The following is a 22,153-nucleotide window of genomic DNA, read 5'->3' on the forward strand; positions in this document are numbered from 1 at the left end:
TTAGATACACTTACAACTTGAAGAGTGTGAGACAGCTGCTCCTTCCTTTATGAAACAGTCTCGAAGAGGAATGATGGCTCTAACTCTGCAGTCTATGTCATCCAGTCTAGGAGCAAACACTGGAATGTGCCATAATGACAGGGCAGTATGGCACAGAAATCATGGTGCAAAGCTATACCTAGTGGTACTGCAATCGGCTTTGCATCACGCCGGTGGAGGTTCTAGTCCCAGCATAGGCTCTCTCTCTCTCTCTCTCTCTCTCTCTATATATATATATATATATATATATATATATATATATATATATATATATATATATATATATATATATATATATATATATATATATGTATGTATATATATTTATATATATATATATATATATATATATATATATATATATATATATATATATATATATATATATATATATATATATATTATTGAATGAGAGAGAGAGAGAGAGAGAGAGAGAGAGAGAGAGAGAGAGAGAGAGAGAGAGAGAGAGAGAGAGAGAGAGAGAGAGAGAGAGAGAGAGAGAGAGAGAGAGAGAGACTATGAAGATCTCAAAGCTTTCTCATCTCTTGTGCCTAATAAACTGTCATCCAGTTCAGCACTTTAACTCACAGAGCCAATTTTCCCTGCTGTCATCTTTGACATTCTGAGGTCGTCCGGTTATTTTTCCCTCGTTCAGTTCCTTTTTTATTCGTTCCTAATAAAGCAAAACTATCGTTTAAAGTGATCGTTTATAACAATTTCGTTCGAACGCTAATATTCGTTCTGTTCGAAGAAACTTTAGTTGTTTTTTCCCTATTTGTTTTCCTATTTGTCATACTTAATTCATGATGAATGGAGGATTTTTATATATGATTCTAGTTGATGAAACAAATTAGCGGACAACACAATTGTTGTGGATTGTTTCAGGCGCTGGTTTGACTCACATATGTGCATTTGTACATAAAAAGAAGGGAAGATAGTCATCAGGAGAAAACGCTAAGCTAGTATGATACTTTTTACAGGATGATTATATACGTATACGTGGACTAGGGAGCTGGGACTGGTAGGAGGGATGAACGGTACCCAGACAAACAGGGATCGATCTCGGGCCTGCAAAAAACGAGGCCATCGCTGATGACCAATCCAAGTGAATGGGCAGGTGGATATCAATCGGTATTGTATCGGTCAATACACCTGTAAATACCTGAATTAATTTATTCGCCTATAAAACAATTCGAGATTAATAGGAATCGGTAAATCCTGGATTATCCACTCCGTAAAATTCTTCGTAAATCCTGGATTATCCACTCTGTAAAATTTTTCGTTAATCCTAGATTATCCACTCTATAAAAGTCTTCGTAAATCTTGGATTATCCACTCTGTAAAAGTCTTCGTAAATCCTGAATTATCCACTCTATAAAAATCTTCGTAAATCCTGGATTATCCACTCTGTAAAAATCTTCGTGAATCCTGGATTATCCACTATATAAAAATCTTCGTAAATCCTGGATTATCCACACTGTAAAAATCTTCATAAATCCTGGATTATCCACTCTGTAAAAATCTTCGTAAATCCTGGATTATCCACTTCATAAAAAAAATCCAGCCTACTGACCTAACTAGACACGCACGAACCCAGCAACCCACCTAACCTATCGAGTCTGATGCGTAGTAGGCTACATTTTTAACATCTGTTACCACAGCAAACATGACGCCTGTCGCTACGTGGAACTATTTTATTTACAACTATGTATTTTTGTGTAGTGGGCTTTGATGGCCCATGTACGCTGTTGACACGTTAGATTTATGTAGACGGTGTCGCAGTTATGAGCTGTGATGTCTGTGGGAGCTGGTGCTGTGGGCTGTGGGAGCTAGTGCTGTGTGCTGTGGGAGCTGGTACTGTGGGCTGTGGGAGCTGGTACTGTGTGCTGTGGGAGCTGGTACTGTGTGCTGTGGGAGCTAGTGCTGTGTGCTGTGGGAGCTGGTACTGTGGGCTGTGGGAGCTGGTACTGTGTGCTGTGGGAGCTAGTACGGTGTGCTGTGGGAGCTGGTACTGTGTACTGTGGGAGCTGGTACTGTGTGCTGTGTCTCCCACTGTCACTGTGTACTGTGTCTCCCACTGTCACTGTATACTGTGGTTGAATGTCCCATGAACTCTGCCGTAGATGGCTCAGTTAAGAATTAGACTTCCACATAATTTATCACTGAAGTTGGCATTGTTTAAGCTACACTCTGACTCTATTAGTCTCTCCTCACCGGGGTTGTGAGGCTGAGTGTAGCTTACACTGTAATCTTCCAGTGGTGTAAATGTCAGTGTATTTTTGTTACACTATTGGTAGAAGCTACATTCTGCTATTATATATATATATAACAATAGCTTGAACAGGTATGTTCTGTTTTTTGGCAGTCTTCACTACAGCTGCTGGCATTGTGTATTGTTAGATCTGGCACGGTGTTTTAATCCCCCTGGTTGTTTTTAATATGGGGCCTGGCACTGTTTCTAGTAAATGAACAACTCGTATGGTCATAGCTTGCTTGCAAAGTGCAAAGCTCAAAAAGATTGGATAATACCTGTGCAGGCGATGAGTCATAATAACGTGGCTGAAGTATGTTGACCAGACCACACACTAGAAGTTGAAGGGACGACGACGTTTCGGTCCGTCCTGGACCATTCTCAAGTCGATTGAGAATGGACCATTCACAATCGACTTGAGAATGGTCCAGGACGAACCGAAACGTCGTCGTCCCTTCAACTTCTAGTGTGTGGTCTGGTCAACATAATACCTGTGCTTAATCACACTTCTATTTTTTTACTAAAATGTTGCATGTGAATTCCAATTAAAGTCTTGTAGGAAGCAATATGTCGCCGAGACTAGGACTCTGGGGAATAATATGGAAATATAATGCTGGATGCCTCTTGTATTGACCTCTGAAGCCCTCGTTCATTTTGTCAGAAAGGAATTTTTACGAGCTAAAAAATCAATAAAGAACGAACTCCAACGTTAAAAAATGTAAATTCATTCGGATGAAAACCCGATATGAACAAAAATATGAAAAACTATCCAAGGCATTTTTGTAGTAGCAGAGAGGAGAGGACCTTTCAAAGAATACAATATTATATATATAGGTCGGTTACCCCTAGTTCCAGAAAATGATTTTCAAATTGCATATATACGGATGCAGAAATACGCGAGTTAAAATTAAGTTTTTAACCTAAAAATCTGTCTGTACTATTTTGAAAAAGGGGGGGGGGGACGTATTGGCTCCCCTCATGGTGTTCAGAGAGGAAGAGATATCTTCGGTCCTGCCTAACGTTTAGAATTAACGAGTCCATGTTGTTTGGTCAGCAAGGTATTGTGGTGGTATATATATATATATATATATATATATATATATATATATATATATATATATATATATATATATATATATATATACTGGGGAATATATGCTGCTTGGTCTATCACTTTCTCTTACTCTCACTCATACTGTCATACTCACACTCACTCTCACTCATATTCTCAACATATACTCTCAAACGCACTGATATATAAAAACAATGAAGAACGAACAAAACAAAATATGGAATCAAACATTTTCAATCAGATACGCGAAAGCAACTAATCCCTGTAATCCTCGTCCTGAATGCAGCGCCAGCTGATACAGCAGTCTGTACCCTCTATAGTGCCAGAGAGGTGGGATACAGCAGCCTGTACTCTCTAGTACCAGAGAGGAGGGCTATACAAAGTAACCCTCGGGCTATTTTAAGCATTGAGCTATCACATGTCTCATCTTGAGAGTGCCAGCTCCAAAGGTCACGAAGTGCCTCCTGTTTGTTTACTGAGGCGCGAGAGGTCAAGAGTGAGCGAGGTGAGGATGTTCCCTTGGGTGATAAGTGACTGGTCTATTACCTTGCAGGAACGTGGAGACCAACTGATGATTTTCATTGATCCCAGGGCGCTAGTTTCTCTCTCTCTCTCTCTCTCTCTCTCTCTCTCTCTCTCTCTCTCTCTCTCTCTCTCTCTCTCTCTCTCTCTCTCTCTCTCTCTCTCTCTCTCTCTCTCTCTCTCTCTCTCTCGTTTTCTCTCTCGTTCTCTCTCTCTCTCTCGTTCTCTCTCTCGTTCTCTCTCTCGTTCTCTCTCTCGTTCTCTCTCTCTCTCTCTCTCTCTCTCTCTCTCTCTCTCTCTCTCTCTCTCTCTCTCTCTCTCTCTCTCTCTCTCTCTCTCTCTCTCTCTCTCTCTCTGTCTCTCTCTCTCTCTGTCTCTCTCTCTCTCTCTCTCTCTCTCTCTCTCTCTCTCCCCCTCTCTCTCTCTCTCTCTCTCTCTCTCTCTCTCTCTCTCTCTCTCTCTCTCTCTCTCTCTCTCTCTCTCTCTCTCTCTCTCTCTCTCTCTCTCTCTCTCTCTCTCTCTCTCTCTCTCTCTCTCTCTCTCCCCCAACGTCTAGTTATGTAACTGAGTAAACTGGAGGTAAAAGAAATGACGGATGGATTTTTTCTTTCGTAGGGCATCTTAAAGCTTTCGTGTAAGAAGTAATAAAGCAGTGCGTCTTGCGTCCCGCTCCTGGACGCAATATGCACATAGATTTACACCTCAACCCAGCACCCTTACCCAACTCCCTCACCCTACACCCTAATCTCTCACCCTCATCCTGCACTAGCCCTACACATACCCTAGTGCTCAGTACGTGTGGGGTAACACATACTCGTCCTAAGCACTTGCCCTCACCCTACACACTCTACCCCTCCCTATCACACCGTCACCCAGCAACGCTCCCACATCCGATACCCAATAACTGACACCCTAACTCGTCACCCTAACCTGAAGCTCTCATCAGATAAGCTTGCTCATCCATGCACCATCGCTGCCAAATCTGGGAATTATAATTACTTCAGTGTTCCCTCAGTACTTGGGGGCCTATTAATAAATAAGAAACGAGAGAGATGAAATGGGATGAGAGGGAGTCTATCTGTAAATCTGGACAAGGTGATGATATTACCAGGATCTGAAGGATTGATTGAATAAAAGTTTAAATTTTGCCCCGAGGGGCGAGTTTATTGGGCAGCGCCACTCATCCTATGAGTGGACACACCGCCATAGTGACAGTATTGGGCAGCGTCACTCATCCTATGAGTGGACACACCGCCATAGTGACAGTATTGGACAGCGCCACTCATCCTATGAGTGGACACACCGCCATAGTGACAGTATTGGACAGCGCCACTCATCCTATGAGTGGACACACCGCCATAGCAGCATGTACAGCACTCCCCAATAGGAAGAAAACCCGCTGGGTTGTTCATTGAATAGATGAGAGCGCACTGTCACGATGAGAGTACCATAATATTTTTATAACATTGCTTTAAAAAAATGAACAAAACAGGAAAACGCATCAATAGGATTACAGAATACTATGTGGCAGCTATAACGATTATAGAAAGAGCAGCATCAGATTGAAGAAGGAATCCTCTGTCACAGAAGTTTTCAACCATGACAAGAGTGGGTGGGGCAGAAAAGAGAGATTCGGAGGCAAAGATTCACACACATAAATAAATAGGAAACAGCTATGTTTCTCCAACGGAGGGGGGGGGGGATCCTCGAGGATCTGTGCTACACCCTTTCCTGTTCCTTGGTGATGGGAAATGATCTAACAGTAGGAAATCCTTCCTAGGCGGTGAGGAGGGAGTAAACCTATTGAGAATAATGTGGAGTGGTATACTGGCATGTGTACACTCACTCAACATTCACACACTCACCTAACATCCACACATGCTCACCTAAACATCCATACTCTCGTCTAAACATTCATACACTTCCTGAGTCCAATATGTATGTTTGTAATCCTTTCCACTACTACCCAGAGAATGGGTATGGGGTGCATAATAAAGGGACTAGAGTAAATGAACTGATGATAAGAGCATGAGCGCACGAGCTTCTGTGAGAGTATGCGCGTTGGTTGAAGTGTAAGTGCATGCGTCCGTGAGTGCGTGCACTTTTGCGTATAAGTGACTCGCTTCACTCAAAACAAAAGTCTGATAAAATTCAGAACAAAAAATCAATTTACACATAATCTAAATTCTTCAACTTCAGCTACAGAAAATTAATTATTTAGCATTCACTTTAACCTTTATTCTGGCAGCGAAATATTTCAATTAGTCCTTTGTACAAGAATTTTTAGATAATGCACTTTTCTCGTAGGGCTAAAATTAACATTTTCAATAAAACTCATTATAACAACTTTTATTGTTTTACTGTATTAAAAACTTTTTCGTTCACAACTGTCATAAACAATACTAAAGTATTATAGTATTATATAATACTGTAAAATAAATAAATAAATAAATATATATATATATATATATATATATATATATATATATATATATATATATATATATATATATATATATATATATATATATATATATATATATATATTATACATATTATACACACATATATATATATATATATATATATATATATATATATATATATATATATATATATATATATATATATATATATATATATATATATATATATATATATGGACGCCATGACAGTTTTTAAGTTGTTTTCTTTCTTATAATGGTAAAATTTTTATCCTGTAAGAGAACTCAGTGATGGATAAAAACCCACACTTCTGTATATCTGAAATTTATGTAAAGAATTTACACAAAGTCTTTCGCAATCTTCTTAGTGCTTTATCAAGATCTGAGTGTTTGATTTTATCCTAACCACGCACTCAGACCTTGATAAAGCACTCAGGGAGCGTGCGAAAGACTTGGTGTAAATTCCTTACATCAATTTCACATATACACAAGTGTGTGTTTTTATCCTATGTTATTATGTCTGTGAGAAGACCATTACCATTACTAGTACTCAGTGTGATGTATCTGGGGGGCGAGGAGGAGTGAAAAATGTTATAAACAGTTCAACTTACAGTAGCAGAGTTTGATATGCATATCACACACAGAAATCACAATAGCGTGATGCATCAAATGAACAAATCCACAAGGGCCCTGATGAGGATTCAAACCTAAGGCAGCGTCTGGGATTCTCTCGGATGTAGGTTCGAACCCTTATCAGGGCCCTTGTGGATTTGTTCATTGATATCCATATATTACCTTGGACACTCTCGGGATCATTGGCCTCCCGAGGGTCAATATTTTTACCCGAATGAATGGTTGCGTAGTTTGTAAACAGTGAAGGAAAGTTCAGCGTAAAACAGCTAAAGCTAATGTTGCGCAATGCGATAAAATCTGTTTATGTTGTCATATAAGCCTAATGAAATGAAAACACACCAGGGTTCAGAACCGGGTAGCACACAGACTGCAACTATGGGTCCAAGTTGGGGAAATTTAGCTCGAGGAGGGAAATAGGCCGAGGTGCTGGTTTAGAAATAGGGTTGTGGGTGTACCGCGTTCACTCGACTAGCATCATGTCTCCTCTAATATACTATGATCCTAAACGATCAAAATACTATGAAAAGGAGTGGCCCACCATTATCACGTTTTCTGTGCTACGGAAGGTTAGGTTAGGAGGATTGTTTGGGCTCGTACGTCATTGCAGCTATTTGGGATTGCAGCTAATTAGGGATTGCAGCTAATTAGGGATTGCAGCTAATCCCAGATAAGTCATTTATCCATCAGAAGCGAAAGATGGACCTAGTGCAAAACTTTCAGATATTTTATAATTTATCATATATTGGTTTGTTATTTCATGTAGCAAGAATTTAGCTTTGTCTCTAAATGGCCAAATTTGCTCAGTTTAAGATGCAGTGCTTAAGTGGTGAGATGTAATGTCTTTCTTTACGCTACACTTTACTTCATTTAGATCCCTACACAAGGCGAACTTTCCCATACCTGGGTAAATACTGGTTCGGTAACAGGTTTGCTGATTTGTGGAACCAATTACCGCAAAACATAATAGAAGTAGGATTCCTTGTTTGTTTCAACCGTAGGTTAGACATATATATATGAATGAGTTTTAGTGGGTATACCTAGGAGCTGCCACATATGGGCCAATAGGCCTTCTGCAGTTACCTTCATTTTTATGTTCTTATATACTTTTAGCCAAGCCATATAAGAGCTGTGGCCACGTCTGTTAGTCAACTTATTTTTCAATTTGCCCCATACAGCTGCTTTGCTTGATACATTTCATTTTGATAGACAATATTGCTCTACTAGTTTTTGTTTACACTATTCTATTTTCTGTAAGTTCATCTATGCTTTCTCGTCTAATGGTACTTTTAAGGGTTCCATTTGATAGCCCAAAATTTACATTCAACACTGTCATTAAATACTGCAAGTTCCCCAAGGGCATCAACTCTGATATTCTTGCAGTCCAGTGTTAGAAGGGACCCACGACATATTTATATAGATCCCCCTTATGTATATATCTTCCATTCACCTGGCGTGTAGGAGTCTCGAAATTTTCCTAATTAACACTACTCATAGCACGCGTAGGGTTCACTGTTCGAGTCTCTTACAGCCCAGGTGAATAGACTGTTTATTTCCACGAAAGTGTAGATGGTAATTTATATGTATATATCTATCATCGGAGACATATACACTATCCTTTTGATTTTAAATGTGATTACTTCATTTTACTGCAAATATTACGATCAGTAAGATCTATATACTTTGCAGGTTAACTTGGGACTCCCTGTAGAGAGTTATAACTGAGGTGGGTCCTAATATCCTTAACTATTCTATCCCTTTGAGATGTAATTTATTGCCCCAGTAAACATTCCTTAACTTGAAACTTACATCTGTTGAATTGTGATCTAACTTCCGATATGTTGAAGAGAGAGAGAGAGAGAGAGAGAGAGAGAGAGAGAGAGAGAGAGAGAGAGAGAGGGAGAGAGAGAGAGAGAGAGAGAGAGAGAGAGAGAGAGAGAGAGAAAGAGAAAGAGAGAGAGACAGAGAGAGAGAGAGAGAGAGAGAGAGAGAGAGAGAGAGAGAGAATGAGGAAGAGATGATGATTGAGAATGGGAGAATGGGAGAGAGAGAGAGAATGAGAAATCAAATTTATTATGAGTTCTGTGGCATTATTGAGTATTGGGGAAATACAAACCTTCATTCAACTTTTAATTCTTGAATAAAATGAATTCTGTATTCAACTGATTGCTTTGAAGTTTTGATGTACTGTATATGTAATATACATAACGACAGAGGCATCAATTGTTTTGTTTGCAAGCGATTGAATATTTTAGTACATAGCTCTCCACTACCGTAGAATATAATGTGTGTGTGTGTGTGTGTGTGTGTGTGTGTGTGTGTGTGTGTGTGTGTGTGTACTCACCTATATGTACTCACCTATATGTGCTTGCAGGATCGAGCATTGACTCTTGGATCCCGCCTTTCTAGCTATCGGTTGTTTACAGCAATGACTCCTGTCCCATTTCCCTATCATACCTAGTTTTAAAAGTATGAATAGTATTTGCTTCCACAACCTGTTCCCCAAGTGCATTCCATTTTTCTACTACTCTCACGCTAAAAGAAAACTTCCTAACATCTCTGTGACTCATCTGAGTTTCCAGTTTCCACCCATGTCCCCTCGTTTTGTTATTATTACGTGTGAACATTTGATCTATTTCCACTTTGTCAATTCCCCTGAGTATTTTATATGTCCCTATCATATCTCCTCTCTCCCTTCTTTTCTCTAGTGTCGTAAGGTTCAGTTCCTTCAGCCGCTCTTCATATCCCATCCCTCGTAGCTCTGGGACAAGCCTCGTCGCAAACCTCTGAACCTTCTCCAGTTTCTTTATGTGTTTCTTCAGGTGGGGGCTCCATGATGGCGCGGCATACTCTAAGACGGGTCTCACGTAGTGTGTGTGTGTGTGTGTGTGTGTGTGTGGGTGTAAACATGAAAACCATGGATATATTCACCTAGAGTACTACCCCTGCTTCTCGGTTTATATATAGAGTATATTTTAGAGCTGGACTATGTTCATGACTAAAGTATTGTTGCTGGTTGATCATTAAAGCTGTTGTTGTTGCCGTAATAACCATCCCATGGGTTAATAGGCGCTAGACTCAGCACCAAACCAACCATTTAGCTCATTTTTTAAGCCTTTGTTAAGCATTTTGTAATCCAAAGAGCACTTGATGCAATAAGTGTAGCTCTCAGTGTAAAATAAGTGCGATCAACACTCACATCAAACAGTTCATATAAATATATTGTTCCTGAAACCACTTTCAACATAAAATTCACCCACCAAAACTGATAATAAAAAAAATAGATATACAAACTCAATTGTTGATTCTGCAATAAAGCAACTCTAGGATTCGACTCAACAAACTCCGATTTGGTGCCAAAGCAATAACACCTATAATTGCATTCCACCAGATTATCATATATTGAATATTTGAGCTGAAACATCTCCAGCAACTGGGTCATGACTGCACAACTTAATATCTCTCACATATGTCACCAATGAGAACTCTGTGTTTCTCATTGGTGAGAAAATATTAAGCCAATTATAAGGAGAAAGAGCCAAGCAAGTATACACTCTCTTAAAAGTGTATAGCGACCAAGAAACGAATTTTATTCATTCTTAGAATGTAGAGTAATAGTGGACATAAAAAGTGTATGAATGTTAGAAATAATCTAACAAGTGTACTATAAATAGCGTAATAAAACTCCAGTCTAAAGGTTGAACCAGGTATTCAGAGCGTTCAATTTATATTTAGAAATGTAATAGGTAATCACTGCTTCAAGATATTGTTAAAAAAAAGTTTGACCATCTTAAAAGAAAACCCATCTTGAAATTTCAATCATAACTCGTGTTGGACAAATACAAGGATGTGAATTATTATAGATTATTATGCACTTTTTTTGTATATATATATATATATATATATATATATATATATATATATATATATATATATATATATATATATATATATATATATGTCGTACCTAATAGCCAGAACGCACTTCTCAGCCTACTATTCAAGGCTCGATTTGCCTAATAAGCCAAGTTTTCATGAATTAATGTTTTTTCGTCTACCTAACCTACCTAACCTAACCTAACCTAGCTTTTTTTGGCTACCTAACCTAACCTTACCTATAAATATAGGTTAGGTTAGGTTAGGTAGGGTTGGTTAGGTTCGGTCATATATCTACGTTAATTTTAACTCCAATAAAAAAAAATTGACCTCATACATAGAGAAAAGGGTTGCTTTATCATTTCATAAGAAAAAAATTATAGTAAATATATTAATTCAGGAAAACTTGGCTTATTAGGCAAATCGGGCCTTGAATAGTAGGCTGAGAAGTGAGTTCTGGCTATTAGGTACGACATATATATATATATATATATATATATATATATATATATATATATATATATATATATATATATATATATACATATATATATATATACATATATATATATATATATATATATATATATATATATATATATATATATATACATATATATATATATATATATATATATATATATATATATATATATATATATATATATATATATATATACTGTATATATATATATATATTAGTTGATTTTATACCCGCATTAGGTCAGGTGATAATACAATGAAGGTGAAAACACGGGGGGATACATAAGGGATAAACATAGGGGCTGCAGAAGGCTTATTGGCCCATACGAGGCATCTCCTATCCAAACACAAAGATTAATCCAGTGTAATTGGCCTGTTATGTTGGGCATTGTCTTCTGTGTTGGCATCGATATGTTCTTGTCTTGTCCTTACTATATATATATATATATATATATATATATATATATATATATATATATATATATATATATATATATATATATATATATATATATGTCGTACCTAGTAGCCAGAACGCACTTCTCAGCCTACTATGCAAGGCCCGATTTGCCTGATAAACCAAGTTTTCAGGAAATAATTGTTTTTCGACTACCTAACCTACCTAACCTAACCTAACCTACCTTTTTCGGCTACCTAACCTAACCTAAACTATAAAGATAGGTTAGGTTAGGTTAGGTAGGGTTGGTTAGGTTCAGTCATATATCTACGTTAATTTTAACGCCAATAAAAAAAAATTGACCTCATACATAATGAAATGGGTAGCTTTATCATTTCATAAGAAAAAAATTAGAGAAAATATATTAATTCAGGAAAACTTGGCTTATTAGGCAAATCGGGCCTTGAATAGTAGGCTGAGAAGTGCGTTCTGGCTACTAGGTACGACATATATATATATATATATATATATATATGATTATTATTGCTAATTTCACAAAATGGATTTCATAATTATTTCTATAATGATTATTAAGACTATATAAATATTTGCATATAATGATCATATATATAATAACAAAAAGCAATTCATGGGAAATTATCGAAGATTATACTAAATATATGCAATAATAATTTGTGTATCGTGTCTCAGATGTGTATCGTGTCTGTTCAGTGCGCCAGCTCTCCCTACAGTGACAGGACGGCAATTATTATCTATATATATATATATATATATATATATATATATATATATATATATATATATATATATATATATATATATGGTTGTACTGTATATATATATATACAGTATATATATATGTATATATATGTATATATATATATATATATATATATATATATATATATATATATATATATATATATATATATACAGTACAACCTCGATTCAACGTACTATATGGGACCGACCATTAATTTTATGAGAAAGAAAGTGCTATACCAACACGACTAAAGATTGCACTTGCAGCGTTTATGAGGACAAGCAACTGGGCTACGATGGTGGGGGAAGAAATGTTCCAAGCACTTGGATTGTTGGGAAACGCACGGCCGATCTGCAATGAGCAAGGCCGTTGCTGTAACGACCACTCAGGTAGATGGGCCGGACAGAGTGGTTCGGATTCTAAAAATGAACCACTTGGCTACAACTTCAAACGAGCGCCCAAATAGCTTATCATCGATTGTAAGGCAAAAAGTTGTTGAGAGAGATTGTGATTCCTCAATTCACCATTTCCTTGAAATTCATGATTTAATTATAGACTCGTGGGACAAGGATTTAATTAGGCGCTCTGTTGAGTCTTTGACTTTTTTTCCTGGTTTATTTAAGCAAATTAGAAACTAAAGGAGAGGGGTAAAGACTATATAGATTTACCTATCGTTTCCCTAAGCAATCTATTCTGTTCGAAATTAGGGGTTGAGCAGCCTTATACTCTTCATATGTTCAATACCTATAATATATATATATCAAATATTCTGGCATCTGAACAAAAAACACAATAGGAAAACGTGAATATGATAGGAAACAAGCTGGAATCCTCTGAGTATCGTCATGATAATTTAGGCTGTAGACATTGTTAAGATGTATAGTGAAAATGTGTGTGTGTAAATTGTAAGTATGAGCGCAATACAGTATTGTATTTCATTATATATTCAATATAACTATCTATAATCATATATGATTATTGTAATGATCATATTTTTTAATTACAAATACAAATGATATTCCAACATTATAATTGACAATCCATATGAAACATCTAATTTATATTGATAATTCTCATAAGTACAAATTAGTATGAAAACTCGTATATGGAATTTTCACACACTTTTGTATAAATAATATAAAAGGAACGTTAACAGCCCCATTCACAGTGTCTAACAGCCGGTCTCTGAAAGAGGGAGACAATATGTTTATGCATGCATTGTATTTTCTTGACGCTTGGCCCGGTAGTTTAATGTTTTAATGAAATATATATATATATATATATATATATATATATATATATATATATATATATATATATATATATATATATATATATATATTTGTATATATATATATATTTATTGGTGAGTTAGCTGTTGTGGTGGGTGAAGCGTTTCAGAAGTGGAGATGACATGTAAGGCGAGAGGTTCTTAGTTGGAATGATGTTTTCATTTCCTTTAAGAATTAAGCAAGAATTTAATGCAGCAAAGACAAGTCGCTTGAAGGAGAGGAAGCAAGTAATTATCAAAAGAAGGCCCCAAGCCTTTAAGACTATTTAGCTTTCAAGAGAGAAGAGTCCTGGTTGTTTCATGTTCTTTGATCTAGTTTGCCGAGCGTCGCCTCCTTGTATAAGGTTCAAGGCTCTTAGTAAATTTTAAGAGGCCTAATTTAACTCCAGTGATGTTAATGTTTTTTCACTTTACTCGGCGGAAAATAAACATATGTATATATATTATAATATATATATATTATATGAAAATTGTGCAAGTGGGAGGGCTTGACAGCGCTTACAGAGAAACAGAACAGGAAAGAAATTACAAAAATATTATTTTAACTCTATTTCGAGTCCATATCATAAGGAATTATGAGCTGGGACACCACCTTGAGTCAACGTAACCAAACTATATCTAGACTGCTATTAGTGTTTGCCTTAAATTTGATCGAACGCCATCTATTTCGTTTTAGTTTTCGCTTAGAACTACGATAGAATCATAGTCTAAACGTTATCAAACGATCTCGGCGAAGACGCATTCTGCATAGTGATTATTGGGATACATAAACATTCAGTGTATTTACCTGTTTGTACTCACCTATTTGTGCTTGCGGGGGTTGAGCTCTGGCTCTTTGGTCCCGCCTCTCAACCGTCACTCAACAGGTGAACAGGTGTTTTAGTGTGTGACGAATGCAGCTAGTCCAGCACATTGCTGTTATTGATGTATCATTATTGTATATAAAGACATGACATCTCCATTATTATTGCATATAATGACATGACATCTCCATTATTATTGCATATAATGACATGACATCTCCATTATTATTGCATATAATGACATGACATCTCCATTATTATTGCATATAATAACATGACATCTCCATTAGCGCAAATGACATGTCGAAAATGCAAAAAGCTCTCTCTCTCTCTCTCTCTCTCTCTCTCTCTCTCTCTCTCTCTCTCTCAGGCGCATCTGGACTGTTTACCTTCCTGAGATAAACAAGCCACAGATGGCCAGGGCTGCTTAGTTAAACAAGCCGTAGCTGGCCAGGGCTGCTTAGTTAAACAAGCCGTAGCTGGCCAGGGCTGCTTAGTTAAACAAGCCGTAGCTGGCCAGGGCTGCTTAGTTAAACAAGCCGTAGCTGGCCAGGGCTGCTTAGTTAAACAAGCCGCAGCTGGCCAGGGTTGCTTAGTTAAACAAGCCGCAGCTGGCCAGGGTTGCTTTGTTAAACAAGCCGCAGCTGGCCAGGGTTGCTTAGTTAAACAAGCCGCAGCTAGCCAGGGTGGCTTAGTTAAACAAGCCGTAGCTGGCCAGGGCAGCTTAGTTAAACAAGCCGCAGCTGGCCAGGGTTGCTTAGTTAAACAAGCCGCAGCTGGCCAGGGTTGCTTTGTTAAACAAGCCGCAGCTGGCCAGGGTTGCTTAGTTAAACAAGCCGCAGCTAGCCAGGGTGGCTTAGTTAAACAAGCCGTAGCTGGCCAGGGCTGCTTAGTTAAACAAGCCGCAGCTGGCCAGGGTTGCTTAGTTAAACAAGCCGCAGCTGGCCAGGGTTGCTTTGTTAAACAAGCCGCAGCTGGCCAGGGTTGCTTAGTTAAACAAGCCGCAGCTAGCCAGGGTGGCTTAGTTAAACAAGCCGCAGCTGGCCAGGGTTGCTTTGTTAAACAAGCCGCAGCTGGCCAGGGTTGCTTAGTTAAACAAGCCGCAGCTGGCCAGGGTTGCTTAGTTAAACAAGCCGTAGCTGGCCAGGGCAGCTTAGTTAAACAAGCCGTAGCTGGCCAGGGCTGCTTAGTTAAACAAGCCGCAGCTGGCCAGGGCTGCTTAGTTAAACAAGCCGCAGCTGGCCAGGGCTGCTTAGTTAAACAAGCCGCAGCTGGCCAGGGTGGCTTAGTTAAACAAGCCGCAGCTGGCCAGGGCAGCTTAGTTAAACAAGCCGTAGCTGGCCAGGGCTGCTTAGTTAAACAAGCCGCAGCTGGCCAGGGCTGCTTAGTTAAACAAGCCGCAGCTGGCCAGGGCTGCTTAGTTAAACAAGCCGCAGCTGGCCAGGGTGGCTTAGTTAAACAAGCCGCAGCTGGCCAGGGCAGCTTAGTTAAACAAGCCGCAGCTGGCCAGGGCAGCTTAGTTAAACAAGCCGCAGCTGGCCAGGGCAGCTTAGTTAAACAAGCCGCAGCTGGCCAGGGAAGTGACCACTCCTGCGATACTTCCCTTCGCCTCCACGAGAGGGAATGTGAAATTAAACCAGGTAGTGAGGAGCGGACGGACACAATTTCGTGTTGGTATTTCCCAAACTCTCGAATGCTTCCTTAATTACTAGGTATTGGCTTCATTACTTCGACCTTAGGTGAATTCGCATTGTTTGTGTGTGAGTTTTAAAATACTGTGTGTGTGTGTACTCACATAGTTGTACTCACCTAGTTGTGCTTGCAGGGGTTGAGCTTTGGCTCTTTGGTCCTGCCTCTTAACTATCAATCAACTGATGTACAGCTTCCTGTGCCTACTGGGTACTATCATATCTACATTTGGAACTGTGTATGGCGTCAGCCTCCACCACATCACTTCCTAATGCATTCCACAACTACTCTGACAATGAAAAAGTTCTTTCTAATGTCTCTGTGGTTCTTTTGGGTACTAAGTTTCCACCTGTGTCCCCTTGTTCTTGTTCCACCCGTGCTAAAGAGTCTGTCTTTGTCCACCTTGTGAATTCCCCTAAGAATTTTCTAGGTGGTTATCATGTCTCCCCTTACTCTTTTGTTTTCCTGGGATATGAGGGTTCAGCTCCCTTAGCCTTTCCTCGTAGCTCATATCTCACAGTTCCGGGACGAGCCTGGTGGCATACCTCTGAATCTTTTCTAACTTTGTCTTGTGTTTAACTAGGTATGGACTCCAGGTTGGAGCTGCATACTCCAGGATTGGCCTGATATAAGAGATATACAAGGTCCTGAACGAGTCCTTACACAAGTTTCTAAAGGCAGTTCTAGTGTTGGCCAGTCTAGCATATTCCGCTGATGATATCCTTTTGATATGGGCCTCTGGGGACAGGCTCGGAGTGATATCAACCCCAAGATCTTTCTCTCTATTTGAGATTCCACCTCCTTGACGGTACCTTGTGTTCAGCCTCCTGCTCCCTTCGCCTAATTTCATTACCTTATACTTTCCAGAGTAGAACTTTAGTAGTCATTTTCTAGACCATTCCTCCAGTTTGTCTTGTGTGTGTGTGTGTGTGTGTGTGTGTGTGTGTGTGTGTGTGTGTGTGTGTGTGTGTGTGTGTGTGTGTGTGTGTGTGTGTGTTTGTGTGTGTGTGTGTGTGTGTGTGTGTGTTTGTGTGTGTGTGTGTGTGTGTGTGTGTGTGTGTGTGTGTGTGTGTGTGTGTGTGTGTGTGTGTGTGTGTTTGTGTGTGTGTGTGTGTGTGTGTGTGTGTGTGTGTGTGTGTGTGTGTGTGTGTGTGTGTGTGTGTGTGTTTGTGTTTGCCAAACTTTCATTTTTTCTTATTTATTATTACACAAAGGAACATCTGCATATATGCAGCTACCCTAGACTATATTATGAAGGTTTACAGGCTTTGTGTCAAGATCTAGCTATGTGGTGTTAAGCCAAATTGCGCTCTCATAGTTTTGTCTTCCAAGCTCACGATTTAAGACTACATCTCTGCCTCGAATTCACTGCAGTATTTCCTGGGGGACTTATATATATATATATATATATATATATATATATATATATATATATATATATATATATATATATATATATATATATATATATATATATATATATATATAGTAGTTCTCCAGCACTCTGTGTTACTACTGATATATTAGTTATTCTTTAATGAGTGAACGCTTCTCGTGTTTAATTTCTCACAAACAAGGTTGGTATATTTACCACAAGCAAGACTGTTATATTTGATTCAAACAAGGCTTGCTATATTGAACACAAGCAAGACTGCTATCTATATAACACAAACAGGACTGCTATAATTAACAGAAGCAGTAACCGATAACACTCAAAAGAGCATTGAACGCCTAGCAAACTCAACCATTATTACCAGGTGGTCAATACGTCATTCAAGCTGAGTCTTCAGTACTCTTCTGGTGAGTAACTTCAGTACTCACCTCCAGCCTAGTTTACGACACGTAACTACCGCAGCTGCATCCCATGTTGCTGGAGCTCTTAAGTCAACACTTAACTCTAGTGTAATTGCTCTCCAAGCTCTCAGTTGACGTCGTAACTCACATCATTCTCAACTTCTCAAATTCAAATTCTCAAATTCAGAGTTCAGAATTTGTAATTCTCAACTCTCAAATGCATATTATCTTATAATAACCTTCACTACTCATAAATAGCCTTCTTAACTTATGAACAGCCTTTTCAACTCATAAATAGCCTTTTCAACTCACAAATAGGAATACAAAAAGGGGGGGTGGTAGGAGAAGCGAACACTCTTACGTATTCAGAGTTAAATGGCAATATTTTCCCTGAATGCTCTGTGTTCCCTTCTCGGAGGCTGTGGGTCCCTATAATTGCACCAATGGTGGTACCCCCCTAATGTTCATATATAAATTTTACTAGTCAACAAACACAGCTATAGAAACCGAACTTAATATGCGACAGAGATTATCTTCCAATCACATTCATAGGGAGTGACGGTGATAGCTGTGTCTGCTTGCAGGTTAAATCTCCTCGTTAGCCACGTTTCTCATTAACGGTGGTTAACGGTGGTGCCGACGGGAACTTATGATCGATGGTTAACGCGGCAATAAATATGTTAGGCACAGTGTACTGCACAGTGTACAGGTGAAGGCTGAATGACGCTTCATTTACCAAGCTTTTGAGAAGGTAAATGTATATATATATGTATATATATATATATATATATATATATATATATATATATATATATATATATATATATATAGAGAGAGAGAGAGAGAGAGAGAGAGAGAGAGAGAGAGAGAGAGAGAGAGAGAGAGAGAGAGAGAGAGAGAGAGAGAGAGAGAGAGAGAGAGAGAGTTATATAAAAAACCACGATGAATAGAACTATTTTTAAGTCAATCAATCTTATATTTTCAGATATCTTCAGAACACTGTTTGTGTTTCAGTTGTATACATCCTTAACCCATATGAAAAGTAAGATCTTATCCTCTCCTCCCACGAGTCGTGCGTCTCTCTAGCGAGTGCTAGAGTGCGTCTAGAGTGCACTAGAGACCTAGTGCGTCTCTGCCTCTACGGAGTGCTAGAGAGACGCATCTAGGACGCTAGAGAGACGCACTAGGACCAGACGCACCTAAAGAGATTATGAATATAGCGAATGCTAGATTCAAAATCCTTCCCATCATGCTTCCTCGGTCCCCTAATACATTCTCATGCCTCTGTCTTCAAATAATTTAAACGCCTATAAATCCCCACTAATAGCAGATTCTAAAGAAGAAGCAAACACAATTATTCTCCCTCTTCGGAAATGCATTTAAGTATTTACACAGATGTGATACCAGGTGTAATAAAATTATATAGATCAATTGGCTTGCAATATTTGCTTTGTTTGCAAATAATAAAAATTGACCTAGACAGCCATACGCTTCCAACTCCCCTTGTAGTAGGAATAACTTATTTTTGTACTTAAACATTTAGATACATGATCTGCATATGTGCAGCTAACCTAGACTATATGAAGGGATGCAAATTGTGTCGAGATCTAGCAACGTGATACTAATAAAATCCCCATCACACAGGATGATTAGTCATACAGAGCCATGTGAGCAGTAGCCTGCACTGGCAAACACTTGAGTACATTACGAGGATATCCCCAAACACACGTGAGGTAATAAAGCAATTGAAAAACTCCAGGTGACTAACTGAATGACTTTCTTGTACATCTACATTACTGCCTCACGTCTAAATATCCCACATTGCTTGGATATTCCTAATTCCCCCGCTGCTGGGATGAATTTTCCTCCTATCTTTACCAAAAAAAACTTATCTAAATACTTGAGAATCCTCAACAACCAAACTATTCCAATTTCTCTTTGCGTTCCTTTTCTTATTCTCTCCATCTGCCATTCGCTTGGTGAAAGAGGTTGGATAACAGAGGAGAGGGTAGGAGGGAGGAGAAGATGGAGGCACGATTGTTCTCATAGTATAGATAAGGAATCAAGTACGACATTAGAAGCAAGCAAATAAATGGAATCTACTCTAATCTTACCGGATATAACCCAATCTAACCTAAAACAACTCGAACCGTCAGTGTAAACTGACCTAAGGTAACCTAACCGCAGGTCAAATCATACCTTACTCATCATTTGGAGTTTACCTTTTCTTACTCATCATTTGGAGTTTACCTACTTTTCTCATAAATTTGTGTATTTTCCTTTATCTGCCTGCGTGTCTGCTAAACGCTAGTCAGAACATTATAATTGCGTGATTTAAGGTAAAATTCTCATGACACTAAAATATGCACATAACATACTAACGCATGCATGTATATATGTATATGTATGCATAAATATGTGTGTAATCTCATAGATTAAATTTGCAAGCGAGTGTAATCGCAAATAAGAGTATATTTACATAATTAATGTATACGTAACAAGGGGCTTCTAACTCTGTATTATTTTGGTAACATTATACGAGGTTCATACACAAAATACATATAATATTGGCTGGAAATACAACTAATTCCGTTGCCCAATTGCCTCTACAGCATAAATTGACAGTGACCAACACAAAAGACTTGCATAAATACAACCTGTATTATATACGATCTACATTATACACGAGCTTCATTATACAGTAGGAGAGTACACATTACAAATTAACAAAGTCCTGTACGCTAGGACAAATTAAAGTTTATTTCTACTGCATCTGTTTGCTTTTCATTACTCTTAAAAAAAAAGAACCATTCAAAACTTGCTAATTTAAAACCATTCGAATATTTACATTGTAGAACTAATTTCGGAAATGTTAAATTAAAAAAATTCATCTGAAAATTTGAGTTAAATAAAAACATTCAGAACAATCGAATTTTAAAACAATTTAGATCATACGATTGTAATAACCCTTCCAAATATTCGATTAAAAAAAGACTTTCTATATACTGTATACGATTTAAAAGCCATTTAGAACATTTGAATTCCAAAACCCATTAGAAACATTCTAATTAAACAAAATTGAAACAATCGATTAAAATAATGGAACATTCACATTTGATATACAATATTGTATTTTTTTAACGACTCACAGATTGTCAGACTCATTGACTCACAATCATTAAATTACAGATTCATAGACCCATATAACGATTAGCTGACAAACTCATAAACACAAAGATTCATAGACTCAAAAACTCACACACTCAAACTCACAGCTTCAAAGGCTTATAGACACAGACTAAAAGACTCACACTCACAGACTGGCAAACTCAGTCTCGTGCACTAATAGACGTGTTACACTGAAATACTGCCTAGACTCATAGACTCACAGACTCATAGACTCATAGTATTCTTCACCTCCCAGCGGTACACTCACATTCTTCACCACGCCAAAGATATTCATTCTACACCTCGCCCCAGTACCATATCATACAACCCGCCAGAGTTATTCATTCTACACCATACCCGGCTGTTCAAGAACATGCCAGCTTAAAAAAAAAGGTTATAAATGACAAAATGAAGAACAATGTTCTGAAGCACTCCATCACAATCTCCATCTCCATATTGTGACGCAGTTTACACAACAACCTGATCAAACAACGACTGCAAAAAGCTAGCAAACAATTAATACAACAGAGTGAAGTATATTATACGATTATGTGGAAACAAATTTGAACTATTTCTAATATCTCATCCACATTCATGTCTTTTTCTTATAAGTTTAGATTCAACCAAATTTTCTGAATTCTAGAATATAATGTTAATGTTTATCACATAAGGGAGAATCAGATGAGAGAGAGATTTGCTGTCCAGTAGTAAGCAGAGACGACAGTATGATCCGTCGACGTGATTCAGCCACTGTTCTATACATTTGGGAAAAGATGTATCGTTCTGCCTTAGTGTAGCGATGTATTAAGTTGTATTACCAAGTTTATTCTCACAACGTGAGTTTATTTAGCTTTCCTGACAGCTAAAAATGTTTTCATTCGCGTACTCCTGTGTATGATAATTTTGTGCA

The 22,153-nt window shown here is 38.0% G+C and overlaps 2 protein-coding genes across 2 annotated transcripts in view; one reads left to right on the plus strand and one right to left on the minus strand.

The window, feature by feature from the left end:
* The window catches only part of LOC123772391 (transmembrane and immunoglobulin domain-containing protein 1), a 138,592-nt gene that overhangs the window by 96,699 nt on the left and 19,740 nt on the right, over positions 1-22,153 (minus strand). The gene's annotated exons all lie outside the window — the stretch shown is intronic.
* LOC138365655 (microtubule-associated protein 6-like) lies at positions 1,824-16,297 on the plus strand. Its single transcript, XM_069326141.1, has 2 exons — positions 1,824-2,124; positions 15,006-16,297. The coding sequence occupies exons 1-2, from the start codon at positions 1,824-1,826 to the stop codon at positions 16,295-16,297; spliced, it is 1,593 nt and encodes a 530-aa protein (XP_069182242.1).

The sequence above is a fragment of the Procambarus clarkii genome, chromosome 17, assembly GCF_040958095.1.
Source record: "Procambarus clarkii isolate CNS0578487 chromosome 17, FALCON_Pclarkii_2.0, whole genome shotgun sequence".
In the NCBI taxonomy this organism is placed as follows: Eukaryota; Metazoa; Arthropoda; class Malacostraca; order Decapoda; family Cambaridae; genus Procambarus; species Procambarus clarkii.